We start from the raw sequence: 13,954 nt of genomic DNA on the forward strand, positions 1-13,954 counted from the left end.
GGTCAGCGCTCTTAAGCGACCGCGAGGTGGTTATTAGCAAAGACGTGCTCCAGCATTGGAAAGAGAAGGATCTCGCAGCTGCTCACGCAATTAACCTACATTGTAAAACGTTACCATTCATACCTCTCTAAACGACCTTTCACAGGAGACTGCACCTTTTTGTCTATTACTGCCTTTTCCATTGCGTCACCATAGGCGTGCACGTGATCAGATGATCGATTAATCCTATAATCACTAATCTCCGGCCTTACTTGTTTACGGTCCTCATTCTTTACCGTAACGAAGCAACCCGATCACTATGCCGCCTTGTCATCTGATTATGGACATTGCTTTATGAGGACCTTCAGTACGCTAGGCATTTTCAGTTACTTTGTTTCGACGCTATTTCGGCATTAAAACTGAAACCATGGCTAATGTTCTCTACGCTTTCCTAGGTTTTCTATCTCTGCTTCATATAGCCGTGCTATATTTACGAATTACGAACATGCAAAGCCGAAAGAAACGGCTTGCATAACCTAAACACGTACCGCTCTGTGCCACTGCAACGGTGGTGTTGCCCGCGGCGACGTTCGCGTTTGGTAGTGGATCGAATGCTGGAACTTCAACTACTTTGAGCATTTCAGCGATCGCCTCACGGTCCGTAATTCGCGGAATGCCAAACATCGTTGCTCGCAGGTTCGCTGCAGCCACGATGTAATCCATGTGCAAGGCCTGCGACACAACGCCAGAGTAAAGCGCTAGTCGTAGAGGCGTCTCGAGCGTTGTATTGTAATTCGAGCAATAAAACTAACTTCGACAACAGTAACGTCCAAAGACTATACGGACACATTCATGATGCGGTTTGTGCAGCTCTCACATAAAGGCAGATGGAAAAAGTAGAAACACGGGTAATGGGGCATAGCACAGCAGACCCGAGACATAACAGAGACGTTCATACAAAAAAAAGAGGGCAGGTAGGTCTGTCCGCAGTTAACTGGCTACAGAACAGCGAAAATAATCTTGATAAGCACCGCAGGTACTGATTAAGAATTGATTTTCAATCTGTCAGTCTATAAAAGTGGATTGATTGATTGATTGATGATTGATTGATTGATTGATTGATTGATTGATTGATTGATTGATTGATTGATTGATTGATTGATTGAGTGATTGATTGATTGATTGATTGATTGATGGATTGATTGATTGATTGATTGATTGATTGAATAACGGTTCTTGATCAGCACGTGTGGTATACGCATTGCATACGTTTTTTGTGTCCGCAAGTGAGCCACTTCTAAAGGTTCTCACACGCGTTATTCGTTACGACTTGGATTCTTCCTTCCTTGCCCCGCCACGGGGGTCTAGTGGTTATGGCGCTCGGCTGCTGACCCGAAGGTCGCGGGATCGAATCCCGGCCGCGGCGGCTAAATTTTCGATGGAGGCGAAAATGTTTGAGGCCCGTGTACTTAGATTTAGGTGCACGTTAAAGAACCCCAGGTGGTCGAAATTTCCGGAGCCCTCCACTACGGCGTCTCTCATAATCATATCGTGGTTTTGGGACGTTAAACCCCAGATATTATTATTATTATTATTATTATTATTATTATTATTATTATTATTATTATTATTATTATTATTATTATTATTATTATTATTATTATTATTATTATTATTATTATTATTATCTTCCTTCCTTGTTTCCCAAAGAAAACTTAGTTCAGAATCGGCGTACTTCTTCATCTGTATGAGCGTTGCATATCCCACATCATGAGCGGACACCAACTAGCTCAAGTTTTCTGCATCACCACACACGCGCCTTACATATGTGCAAACACAAATGCACGCATACAAACACACAAACACTCGCACGACTTGTGTATACTCTTACGTTGTTGGGGTTGAACTCAATGGGGTGAGGGCACCGTTTGAAGCCAGACCAGAAGGGAGCACCGGAGCTCGTGGTCTGCGAGGAAGAGTAGTTGAGAAAGGTCAAGCCCGCTGTGTAATTCAAATTCAGCGTCAATATCAGTCGAGAGAGAAACGAACCTACTAGCAGTGGACACCGAGAATTATTCGAAACGTCTCTGTCTATTGTTTGCAGTTTCCCACGTCCCATGTTCCTTTTAGCCTAATGCTACCAAATCAGCAATAGCGTCAGCGTTCCATTATGACCACGGGTGGCCAAATATTTATGAAAACGAAATAACAAAAACACCCGTGTGCTTAAATTTAGGTTGTCTAAATTAATCTCGAGTCCTCCAACGAGGCGTGCATCAATCATACCTTGGTTTTGGCACGTAAACTCCAGCAGTTCTCATTAACCCCGTCATGAACTTCACGGCAGTTAGTGCGCAGTAAAAGTTGGCTCAACCTTGTCTACTTACCTCTAAGTACACTGGTACACTCCTACGCATATTGCTATGTAGTTAAGCAGCACCATTCGGAAAATGTCAAGATTATGACAGTTTCTTAATACGAAGATATTACACTGACATTCATTACCGTGCTTCTTATTCTCCTTCACCAGTCGGATTAAGACCGCTAACACTGGGTTAACTATAACAAACGTGCCGTATGTATCAATTTATGCTAAGCTATTATTGGTCGTCGGTATCCCCGTTCAGTAGGTACACGGTAACACCACATCTCCGTCTATTTCGCTCGCACTGCCCGAGAAATGAGAGCTCGTACGTGATTCTCTGGATAGTTGCGAAGCAGCAATCGTATCTGGTTGTCGTACTGATCCTGGAACCGTAGCCGAGCGAAGACAACGCAGTCGTCGAAGACTGTCGCTCGCTGATCGAGCAGAATTTTCTTTACTTCCTCCAGCGTCACCACCTGCGACGAAAATGGAGATGATAAACCTATCCACTCACCTTGCGCCATATTGCCGCGTTATCTGTGAATCATCGTTTGCGCGCGCTACGAGCCAACGCTGCCGCAATGCCGGACAACTTGCGAAGTATTTGCGGAATGAAGCAATAAATTAAGGGGGAAACATGTTTCTTACCTGCTGGCTGAGTGGTAGACTTCGCGTCATTTTCGGAAGAAACTCGGGGTCACTGTAATGGACAATGAACAAAAACATTAATTTATTGCATTATACGCGATGCGATCACGACACCAACTGAACGGATTAGATGAAACCAATATGAAGATTTTGTCCACAGGACAATGAAGGTATGAACGCAACAAAGCCAGTGACCGAGAAACATGAAGCGCAACACCGGGCCAGTGTACTAAATGTATGGCGATAATGCAGCGAATATAAGTTCTAGGACATTGCTTAGATCTGCTACTCTAAGTATTCAAGCCGGCTACGCCATTGCTGCGTAGTTGATGTGCGTACGTGTGCGTGCGTATGTGTGTCACTCGCACAGTACAGAACGTTTTACGGGTTTGCATGCCCAGAACAATGACTCTGACGTCACGTCTAAGTAAACACATATTTGAGTTGTAAATTGGGTGCTCAGTCAGCATCAGTTTCGCGTTTCTATAAATGTTGATATGTTTTAAGCTTCTGTAGTCGCAACCGTTTCGGCGACAGTTAGCAGTCAGGTGATGAGAGAGCACCGATTAATGTAATAGATGCAGAACTTGGGTGCGAATTCACAGGCCAACGTAAGCAACACGGCGGATGTCTTCTTCACAATTCGCATAAGCAATACTATTAAACGGCGCGCCTCCATTGTGTGGCCTCGGCGAACTTTCGTGTCGTCCCTTCTCCGAGAAACACTAAACACACATTCGCAGGTTAAATGATGCCTTCAACCAAGCACACACGTGTGCGTGGTCGCAGACAGCCTGGTATGTCCATATTCAGCGTGATATTAATGAGAACTAACAGACAATAATGCCAAGGAAAGTATAGGGGGTGTTATTTGTAATAATTGGGATGTAAATGTGAAGAAAGTAAAGTGCACGAAAAGATAACTTGCTGCCGGCAGGGACACAAGTACCACCCCCTATACTTTCCTTGGCATTATTGTCTGTTGGTGCTCATTACTATTGTGTCTAACAAAGAAAAACGAGCCCTTAAAAGTCATATTCCCTTCATTCATAGCGAGGGTCTCACTCAGGCAGACTTGATGCCTTCAGTTAGTATACGAGGGATTATTGGTCAGCTGCCAGCTCGTAAAAAGATCACGTGCTACGTAAGGCAAAAAAGTCAGAAGAAGAGTGTTCCACACGCGCCGCCATGGCTGCGATCGGCGCTGACTAAAACTCATATGCTTAAATGCACATATAAACCCTATAAAGTGGACGGGGGGATGACCGCCGCCGTAGCTCAGTGGTAGAGCATCGGACGCGTTATTCGAAGGTCGCAGGGTTCGGTCCCTGCCGGCGGCAAGTTATCTTTTCGTCCACTTTACTTTCTTCACATTTATGTCCCAATTATTACAAATAACACCCTCTATACTTTCCTTGGCATTATTGTTCGTTAGTTTTCATTAATATTGTGTCTAACAAAAAAAGACGAGCCCTTAAAAGTCATATTCTCCCCATACTCAGCATGGCGTGTCCTATTCAGCCTGGTGCGTTCTATTAACGACTGTGCTGAAGCGTAAGGAGAGCCGGATAATCAACACACGGTACGTTGACCACATTCTGCCCGCGATCATCCTTGTCGGTTCGAAGCTGATTTCTGACTTCTATAAGCAGTGTAGGTTTTGAAACCAGCGGATAGCCTTATGCTCAAAACACAAAGCCATTTTTCACCGTCAAATGCGACCGATCACCGCAAGCAGACAAATAATAAAGGTGTGTGGGACGTTCATTCGTAATGCAATCGCTGTCGTCAACCGACGCAGCGTGAATAGATCGAACATGCGCCTCCCCACTGTGTTTTGCTTGAACGCTTGAACGTAGAATCGCTCACTGTACCGCTAGCGAACCAACGATGTCGAATTCAAGTTTTCGACCTTAAGAAATATTTAAGCTAAATTAGATTTTCTTGGCGAAAGGAAACAGTGTCTGCAGTAGATGTCATATTGTGAATAGTTGCATGCACTCGCTGGTACTCTGCCTTTTATATACTCACTTTAAGTACTGGACGGCGTTTGCGGCCGCCTGCTTGAACAGACCCTCGAATTCATCTCGTGCCCACTGGAAAGAAAAATGTCGATCGCTTCCCATACGACATTTTTAACACAGCACCAACGTTTAAAATAGCGCTGCATATGAGCAAAGTATGTAATGTTTAATTTCTCTCAGTAGACCAAGCTTTGCGAACGTAGGCTTAGGATTGACCGCCCTCCTTCACTAATATTGTGTGTACCGTCGAGAATACTTAAAACGTTCCCTCTTGCGAAGGGTTCTGATGCGATTGCAAGTCGTTTCTGTTGCCTCCTGTTTTCCCGAATGTGCTGGCAAGTTGCAGAATAAAATGCCCTCACACTGATTTGTCTGCACAATGGCAAGTAAGAAGCTTTGACCCAGTTAACAGCTTTACGTCTAAGGTTACGTAAAAGGTCGAGCTGCAGAGTACGAGCATGGCGGCACGTGCTGACGCTAAGAAAACCGGCCAAACTGAGTTTTGTGAAGTCGCCACAGCAACGCCGCTTTTCAGAAAAACCCAATTACAGGGCCCGTGTTCCCAAAGGTCTCTTACGCTTCAACTGTTCGCAGCGGAAAGTTTTAGCCGATCTTGTTGCTGAATACATCGTTACGGAATGCTGTCAGCCAATGGCAGGATTTCTTTCATTCAAAAAGGTTTCGTTATTGGGGCCCCACTCTTAACGAACCAGCTGCAAAACATTGTAATGGGGAAATCACATTCCTGAACTTTCAACATGAATCCATTTCTGTGTGCTGTCAGGAAGACGTCAAATCCGTGCGGTTTGCAACAACAACAAAAGAAATGGAATGAAAAGCTAAACATGAATTAGGAGAAGCTGTTTTGACAGGTACGTTTTCAAATAGCAAGTACGTTTCTGTCGGTACTCACTGAACATATGATTTAGTACGAAGCGAAATCCTGCAAAGCTCAAAGCGATAGTAGCATCACAGACTTTGAACCTCATTAGCACGACAATGTGATAAAGCGTGCGCACAAGAACCAATCGTTTTGAAGGGTTGACAGTGCGTTCTAAACCTGCATCTATACGTCACGTCATGCGCGGTTTTACAAAACAGATGAGATGCATCATGAAGATAAACAGATGCTAAAGGTCAATAAAAAGTTTTTACGCTGTGCATGTTCTCCAATGCGTTTAACAGCACAGTGGTTATGCACATGGCTCGCGGATCATGCATTAATAAACGTCTCCGTCACTGGCGTAACAACTCGGTATAATGCTGTCTCCTGAATCAGTCAGTTATGTTCGTGCAAATCTCCGGCCAGTTTTCATGTTTTCATGCAAAGTCCTATTTTTGAGCGCCGTTAATTTATGTGTGCGTTCCCATCCCCGCCTAATCGCGTTAGCGTACAAAGAAAGCGGTGACACGAGGGGAATTCCTAAAATAAGTGTCGTTTCGCTATAAAGAAAAATACTTTCATTAGTAAAACAATTTTATGGCTGTTTTAGTTTAGCACAAAGCTGCAGTTTTCTTCGTATTTGGGTTAACTTCCGAGCAACTTTCGTAACGCAGTACTACATCCTTGAAACGATCTGCATTGAAGTTCGTCGCCCCGAGGATTGAACCAGTCGACAACGAATGCCTAAAATATTTCTTTTTTTTCATTACGTTTCGGTGAAGAAGAATGGCGCCACTGCTTTGAGTGATTTTTTTTGCAATATATCGACATCTTGAGGCCTAACAAATTGTGCGCGTGCAAGGTGGGCATCGAAAACTCTTGCCGACCAACACAGAGGAAAGAATGACAAGTGAACGACCGTTATTGGAGTGCTATCAACACAACAGACGACTTTTGTTACAAATCGTTAACGTTTTCGAAGAGGTGGAGCGGTAAACCTGAGAGAATTGGATGACTTGGCGAGCCACAGCGGGACCTCGCGCAACCTTGAATATAGGTTCCCATAGAATATTTAAAATTGAAGGAGACCTCTCGGATTACGTCGCTTGCTCTCCAGATCAACTAACTTTATTTCCACTCTTCCTCCTCTAGAAGTGAAATAAAGAATACGTACCTGCAGGGTGTGCTCGATGTTGTTGGGAAAATGCTTGATGGTGCAGACCGGTATCGACTTTTCGGGCGGGTCGTGGGACGACGAGTAGGACTCGGTCATGTCGGGCTTCACGACCTGCACGTTGCCCTTGGTTCCCATAGTGCCAGACTCGAGCAGGGGCTTCCGGTAGTACACGCAGCGTTTGTCCGTGTACTGGCCTGCACGACGTCTCTTAATCAGCCGCGGGCTCGAACGCATTTGCTACGACAGCGGCGCTAATTATTATGCACGATAAATGATTAGCGATGCGCCACGTGCAGCAGTCGTCGCATTTCAAAGATTAGACAACGCTTAAGCCCCGCTTTTAAGAGCGGAACGCGATATCGCGCCCTTTTTCCGTCGCCTTCCCATTCGATTGACACGCTTCGCTTTTCGGTGGACACCTTGACTGTGCCCGTAATGGAAGGAACGTGTGTGCGAGAGACGTTGCCAGTTGTAAACACTGTTAGCGTAAGGATACCGATTTGGGCTTGTTAGGTTCATGGTAAACTGGCTTGTAGCCTAGCGCAGGAACATTCGAGGGCAACGGATGAAGTAACAAGCCGACACAAGCGCTACTGCAAGGGCGCCTACAGCAACTGTGCTTGCGAAGACACCGCTACGTCGTAATTGACTGCGCCGTAAATCCGGGACACCATGCGCCATAAATGATGGAATTGCGGAGGGGGGGGGAGGAGGAGGAGGGGGGGAAGCAGGCATCCTGCATAGTATGCCATTTCCTTGATTCAGCTGGAGTAATCACACTGCAAATGAAGTGACAAATAATAACATCAATGATGATAACGACGTTTATTTCTTCAGCGTTTTACCGAGAAGTCTTGAATGTGCAGAACAGCTCCTTGGTCCTGCCAAGTGAAGGAGGTGCACGTAGAATTTGACCTCTAGCCACCTCCAGATTTGCGATGACAACGTCAACAGAACCCTCAAGGTATACGTTTGACCCTCGGTAAAAATGACAGTCGGGCAAAGAGCGGTGAGGGGAGGGTGTTTTCGAGGTTAGTAAGTCGGCTCCCGCATGAAGCAGCGCTGTTAGTTATAATGCCGAATTTTAGGAACCACGCAAGCACCTTCAACAAGATGAATGGCACGTGCAGCGATTATTCTGCTCCGTACGAAGTACCCCGCACGACACTATTCCCGCAATGCGTTCCCGAGCTTCGGCAATTACCCAGGCTAGTTTTTCTTCAAGATGGCCGCACACTCACGTGCGTTCACGTTGTCCAGCGCATTGGCCACGCCGTCCAGAGATTCGAAGAAGTCGTCATTGTAGACGTTCTCTGTCTCTGGACCCACTCTGTTTTCGTGTACGGCGATGTTCAGCTCGGGGTTCATTTCAAGCACAGCTCTGGCGGCCGTCGTGGACTTCATTTGCTGCGCGCGGCATCAGACACGCGTGATCAAGACCAATCGGCGTAACAGCTAGGTCTCAAAGCCTTGTTCCAATAAGAAGTTAAAGCCTATTGTTCGGGCGCAACAAACGCACAATTATGCAATGCGGCCTCGGGTCCACTCTAGAGCAACGCGTGCTAGTCAACAAAACTTTTCGCCTCTGAGTACACTTTCTGCAATGCCCGCCGTGTTAGCTCAGCGGGTATGGTGCGCCGCGGCTAATAACGAGGGCGCGGATAGGATTCTCTGCCACGATGGCCGCATTTCGCTTTGATGGTGGCGAAATGCGAAAACATACGCGTACTTACACAGCTAGGTACACCTTCAAGAAACCCGGTAGAGATGGCAATATCGATCGATGAACGATTAACAGATTTATAGCTGAAAAAGCCTGCGCAAAACGATTAATCTTAACCTATGTTTAACTTTCATTTAATCAACGTAATCGATTAAAGCTTTTCTATTATTCGATTTGCGGACAGTGACAGGAGCGACGCGAAAATTATGACATCGTACTAGAATTCTGAGGAAAAGGTACGACTGTGACGCTGAAGTTATACTGCATGGTGGTTGAGTGAGAGCGAAACTCTATTGACTGTTTTCTCGAGCCACACTAATGGCGCTGCCGTCGAAGTCAAGCCCTTTCCCTCTCTTCTACCGCACTACGCATGCACTACGTGGCGACGTCAATTTCGGCGAGAGAACTCTCCGTGAAAACATGTGCTGCATATGTTTCCTCGTTTTATCGGGCATACGTTCTTAGCAAAAAAAAAAAGTCAGTTTCGCCTCAAGGGCGAAGCAAGGAGTGCGATAGCAAGAAATTGCAATGTCACAGAAAGAACGGCAAGCAGCTAGAAACTTGCTGCGCGCTGCTCAAGCACAAAGGGCGCAGGAAAAGAAAACACACAAGGCGAGTGCGAACTAACTGTTCCAGCTCGACACTTGCAGCGCGCTGCTCAAACACAAAGAAGGACGCACGAAAAGAACGCACAGGTAAACACAGGACGAGCGCGAACTGTGACAGTTCTTACTTCAACTAGCCCCTACTCTGGCTCTTGTAGCTAGCTGCTCACTCCTTTCGCAAACGCGGCCTCTGCAGCGAGCAAAGTGACTTTCGTGCAGTCTATACCTTCAAAGCAAACTTTGCGTTGAAAGCACGAGACTTACAAAACTCCCCCTCAAGAGATGAGCGCGCCAGCATGGTCGGCCACGCCCTGTATGCCAAAGTACAAGTCGGAGGCGCACATCCCAACGCCGGTGAAGCACTAGACAGTTTTAGAATTGGGGACCCAAGAAATTTGCGAGCCGCCAGGACATGCGCAGAACGCAAGCCACTCTCGAAATCTTGCGCTCGCGTTGACCCAATATCCTGCAGCCCCTTTGGGTGGCGAACAAAACCGGAGAGCGCGCGAGCTCAAGAGAAGAAAATGAAGACAGCGCTTGGCAGTGACATGTGAAGCCACGGCTCGGGTTCCGTGAGGGCGTCGATTCTGGTCACAAAAATAAAACTTCATTAGGGTCTAGTTGGTACATATTCCTGGGGCTAAAATTGCAGCGCTAACGCACTTCTTTGTCCTTCTTACTCCTTTACCTCTTTGTCCCTGCACCGATCTCAATATAATTTCATGTCTCCGCGTATCTAATACACTATCATCTTTGTTACAAGATATAAACTATGATCCTGGTACAGACGTCTCGTTTCTTCCCTCCTGTGGCATAAGCCTGCAAGAGCCAAAGCGTTTCCACTAGCTCGCGCCACCACGAGCCACGGGCCACTCTTCTTTTAGGGGCGAAGCACCATATGGTCTCGGCGTGTCGGCGTGCATCGTCGTGTCCTGTCGTGACAGTTCATTTGCTTGAGCGCAAGAGAGGGCGCCACTGCCTCAGCGCTCGCCGTGTGGCGAGAGAAAGCGACCTGCGTGCGTTGACTATGGAAACGCTCTTTCTGCGATGAACGCTCAACTACCAGCTCGCAAGGAACGAGAACGCGCCCTCACCCGCGAGAGACAACGGAGACGCAGGCAGAGTCTGCTAGCGACTTTCTTGATTGAAAACCGAACGCTCGCGCTACACAACCGTTAACCTACCACCACGGCACGGGATCTTGATCTGCAATGTAGCGCCGGTGGGAGATTTCTCTTGTGCGTAGTTGAACAATAAATATTCGCAACGTGCACATTAACTAAAAACGGACAGCGGGTCTCTGTTTCTAATCTCTCTTCTGTCTCTCATTGCCCATTAGCAGTGATTTAGCTGTGGGAAACACCAGCGCACACAGCATGCTTCGCCCCTCCGCGGGTTTCATGTTAATAGAGCTGAAACACCCTTCCCTACATAATTCGCCCCCTCCCCCAAATTTTATATTATTTCCCTGGCCGACTGCCCACGAATGGCGCGGCGCTACAACCCCGAAAGGGAAAACTAACGTGGGTGGCCAGCAATACGACGCAAACGCAGCGCGGGCAACGATGCAGAAGGGCCCGCAGCTCGCATTTCACCACGTGTCGCATTCCGTGTTTTTCACCCAACGCCGCGTGCGTTTGTATTCTGCCGTTAGTATCCTGGAAAACGACTTACGCATGGCGTAATTTTCTAAGGCTGTGCGCTGCAGAGCGAGTGGTCGCAGGTTCGAATCCCCAGTCGCGCGCTTCGCAATTTTTTTCTTTTGAATTTTTATTTGTAGCTTTTATTTATATGTACACACATATACATAAACGGGACATGACGGCGATGGCAAAATTCCGTCGAGAGTCTCCATATAATTCCTATCGCAATAAAAAATGTCGTTCTTGTGTAGCGATTGGTTAGAGTGACCTAGAATAGGGAGAGTGTCCAAAGCGCCGCGCGAATACATGGTAGGAGCGAGGGCCTTTTGCGGTGAACTTCCGCGCCGCGGCGCTGCCGTGCCGGACCCGTGGGCTTTCTCCGCGGCGGAAGCCGCGTCAAAGCGGCGAGCGTCTGCTACGCTCGTGATATTTTGGCCGCTATTAGCTAAAATTGCGGAGATTTGGGCAATATTTAATACTGCATCACTGCAACATAATACTACAGCGACTCATCACACAGAGAACGCGTTTGTTAGTTTGTGTATTGTGAAACGAGGATTTTGTATACATCCTTTCAGCTAGTTTGTCACCGCATTGGTCCACACTTCCGTGGCTGTTTGAGGAACGCATCCTGCGCGCACTTCATCGTGAGAAAAGGCGCTTAACTTACTTTCGCGTGGAATGACGAACGTGAACTTGCTCCAGGAGAGAATAAACTGGAGATAACCAGGAGAACATAGCACATATTCACGCAGTAACTAGCTCATGCGTGCTAACGCGTTTGCACCCTTCATATCCTATCTTTTATTTCGTGCATTTGATTTGTTTTACAAGGCTGCCTCCGGCGCTCTGCTGTTTCAAGCCATTTCATGCGAAGCCGAATGTGTCAGTCGGCGTGGCCGCGGTACCAAAAGTAAAAAATTACTCGCGTAACTCGCGTCTCGTTCACTTGGTATACACAAAAATTGGCACGGAGGGGCACGAATGTACGTATGCCCAACACGACCGATAGGTCATGGCATCACTAACCTGACATGCTTGCCGTTTACGTAACGACTAACAATAATAATATGGTGTGTGGCGCGCAAACCCGCTTTCTGTAGCCAGAAATAATTCTGACGATGTGTGGTCTGACGATTTGTTTCCGTCAGGTTATAAAAAATGTGGTGGTCACCGATATCGATGTCAACATGTAAGACTTACCCATACATTTTGAAGAACTGACCGCATAGGTAAAATGTATGCGAAAAAATTAAATGAAAAAAAAAACATGGTCCCTTATGCATTCGCCTGAGATGACTCCAAAACGAAATCCATCTTTTTCGTCAGTCGATGCATTGAACCTCCCTCGCCCCTCTCAGAAAGCTTTCTTCTGTACATAACGTGGTTTCGGACTGCCAACACGATCGAAGGCATTGCAAGCTTTCTGCACCTCACCGGCTTTTACATTGCCTCCGTTATCGCCCCCCGATCACGGAGGCAATGCAAAGCGACCATGTCACGTGGTGGCGTCATCATATGACGTCACGTTGAAGGACGTCATAATGACGACACAAGTTCTGTCGACGTCATCGCGTCATGATTTTGTGCATCACTCGTGTTGCCTACGCGGGATTCCGACGGTCAATTTTCGTGTTTAATGAGGCATCTAAGGCTTTAGCCTTAAAAAAAGGACAAACAAAAGCAAATGAAACGATAACAGTGCAACATCGTGTATGCCTCACTTCATGTTACGAGCGATCGCCCGAAAACAAACGTGATTCTCAGTTAAGAGCAGCTGATTGCACGCCTCTGCGAGACAAAAGAGGCTTGCTTTACCCCTCTGGTCATATCTTTATTTTTATTCAAGAGATGAGCAGACTCGCTCTTTAAGTACTCCGCAGCTTCAGAACGAAATTGTGGTGGACGCTATTTTGAGGTCATCAGGAAAAAGCAGGAAATTTCGGTCGGGTGCCCTGTTGGCGCGCACTCAACTGCCACGGAAATAATTTTATTTTATGTAACTACTCGTCCACATCTTTTTGTAAAGTCTCTGAACCGGGCGAACGCTAACCTCCGAGAACCGCGAGAACATCTGAAGTTGAGAATGAGTTGTTTGACTGTTTTCATTTCGTATGTTGAAGGCTTGAAGCAATGCACGCATCTCGCGCGAACGTTTCATACTGACGTTATATATATATATATATATATATATATATATTATCGCATGATGCATTTTTTTTCAGGCTAGGTACATAAGGGATCTCTGCATTTGAACAATTTTCTAATTTTCTGAAGTGATTGAGATATTACACTTCTATCTGTCAATTTCTTGCCGTATTTTAGTTCAGGCAGCTTGCACAGCAAGAATGGGGGCATTTGTAACTATCTTTCATGATATCTCGATATTTGTAAAGCATTTTCTATATTACGCCTTTTATGCAAAAACTTGTGGAATAAGGTTAGTTTACCTGGCATTGCTTTTCTTTCAAATCTTTGCGCACAGTGAGCCTCGTTGTACGCTACCTCAGAAGCAAAAATATGCCAACAGTATTGCGGTCGTATGACCGTATCTACTCTTATTTTTCTTTCTTTTTTTTTTGTTTCCCTTGCGTCTTCCCGGTGTGCTCCGTCCATAATAAAGAGCTAGTGGAGGCTAATGAATTGTCGAATAAAGCGGTGTGCATGTGGCTAGCAAACCAGTGGCGACGATGAGTAAAAAGCTCCTAGTGTGAAGCGGTCACTGCGCGTAAGTATTTCAGCTGACTGCGCGTGCAGTTTACTTTTTTTTATTACTCTTAATTCGAGCATGCGTGATGCTATTGCCCGATTACTCATGCAAATAAGGGTTTTTTTTTCGTTGTTTGCTTGTGCGTGTCCGTATTGCGCGTTTTTACGCACGCACCAACGTTCTTAAACTCTGTGATC

The 13,954-nt window shown here is 46.3% G+C and overlaps 1 protein-coding gene across 1 annotated transcript in view; it reads right to left on the bottom strand.

Annotated features, from left to right (window-relative positions):
* Positions 1-13,954, bottom strand: part of LOC119381631 (ubiquitin-like modifier-activating enzyme 1) — a 53,166-nt gene that overhangs the window by 10,506 nt on the left and 28,706 nt on the right. The window contains exons 14-20 of the mRNA XM_049412847.1: positions 8,318-8,483; positions 7,074-7,270; positions 5,024-5,088; positions 2,993-3,044; positions 2,674-2,820; positions 1,871-1,945; positions 528-711 (exon numbers count right to left, since the gene is read on the bottom strand). Of these exons, the coding sequence (XP_049268804.1) occupies positions 528-711; positions 1,871-1,945; positions 2,674-2,820; positions 2,993-3,044; positions 5,024-5,088; positions 7,074-7,270; positions 8,318-8,483 (886 nt within the window). The remainder of the gene's footprint in view (positions 1-527; positions 712-1,870; positions 1,946-2,673; positions 2,821-2,992; positions 3,045-5,023; positions 5,089-7,073; positions 7,271-8,317; positions 8,484-13,954) is intronic.

The sequence above is a fragment of the Rhipicephalus sanguineus genome, chromosome 2 (assembly GCF_013339695.2).
Source record: "Rhipicephalus sanguineus isolate Rsan-2018 chromosome 2, BIME_Rsan_1.4, whole genome shotgun sequence".
Lineage (NCBI taxonomy): Eukaryota > Metazoa > Arthropoda > Arachnida > Ixodida > Ixodidae > Rhipicephalus > Rhipicephalus sanguineus.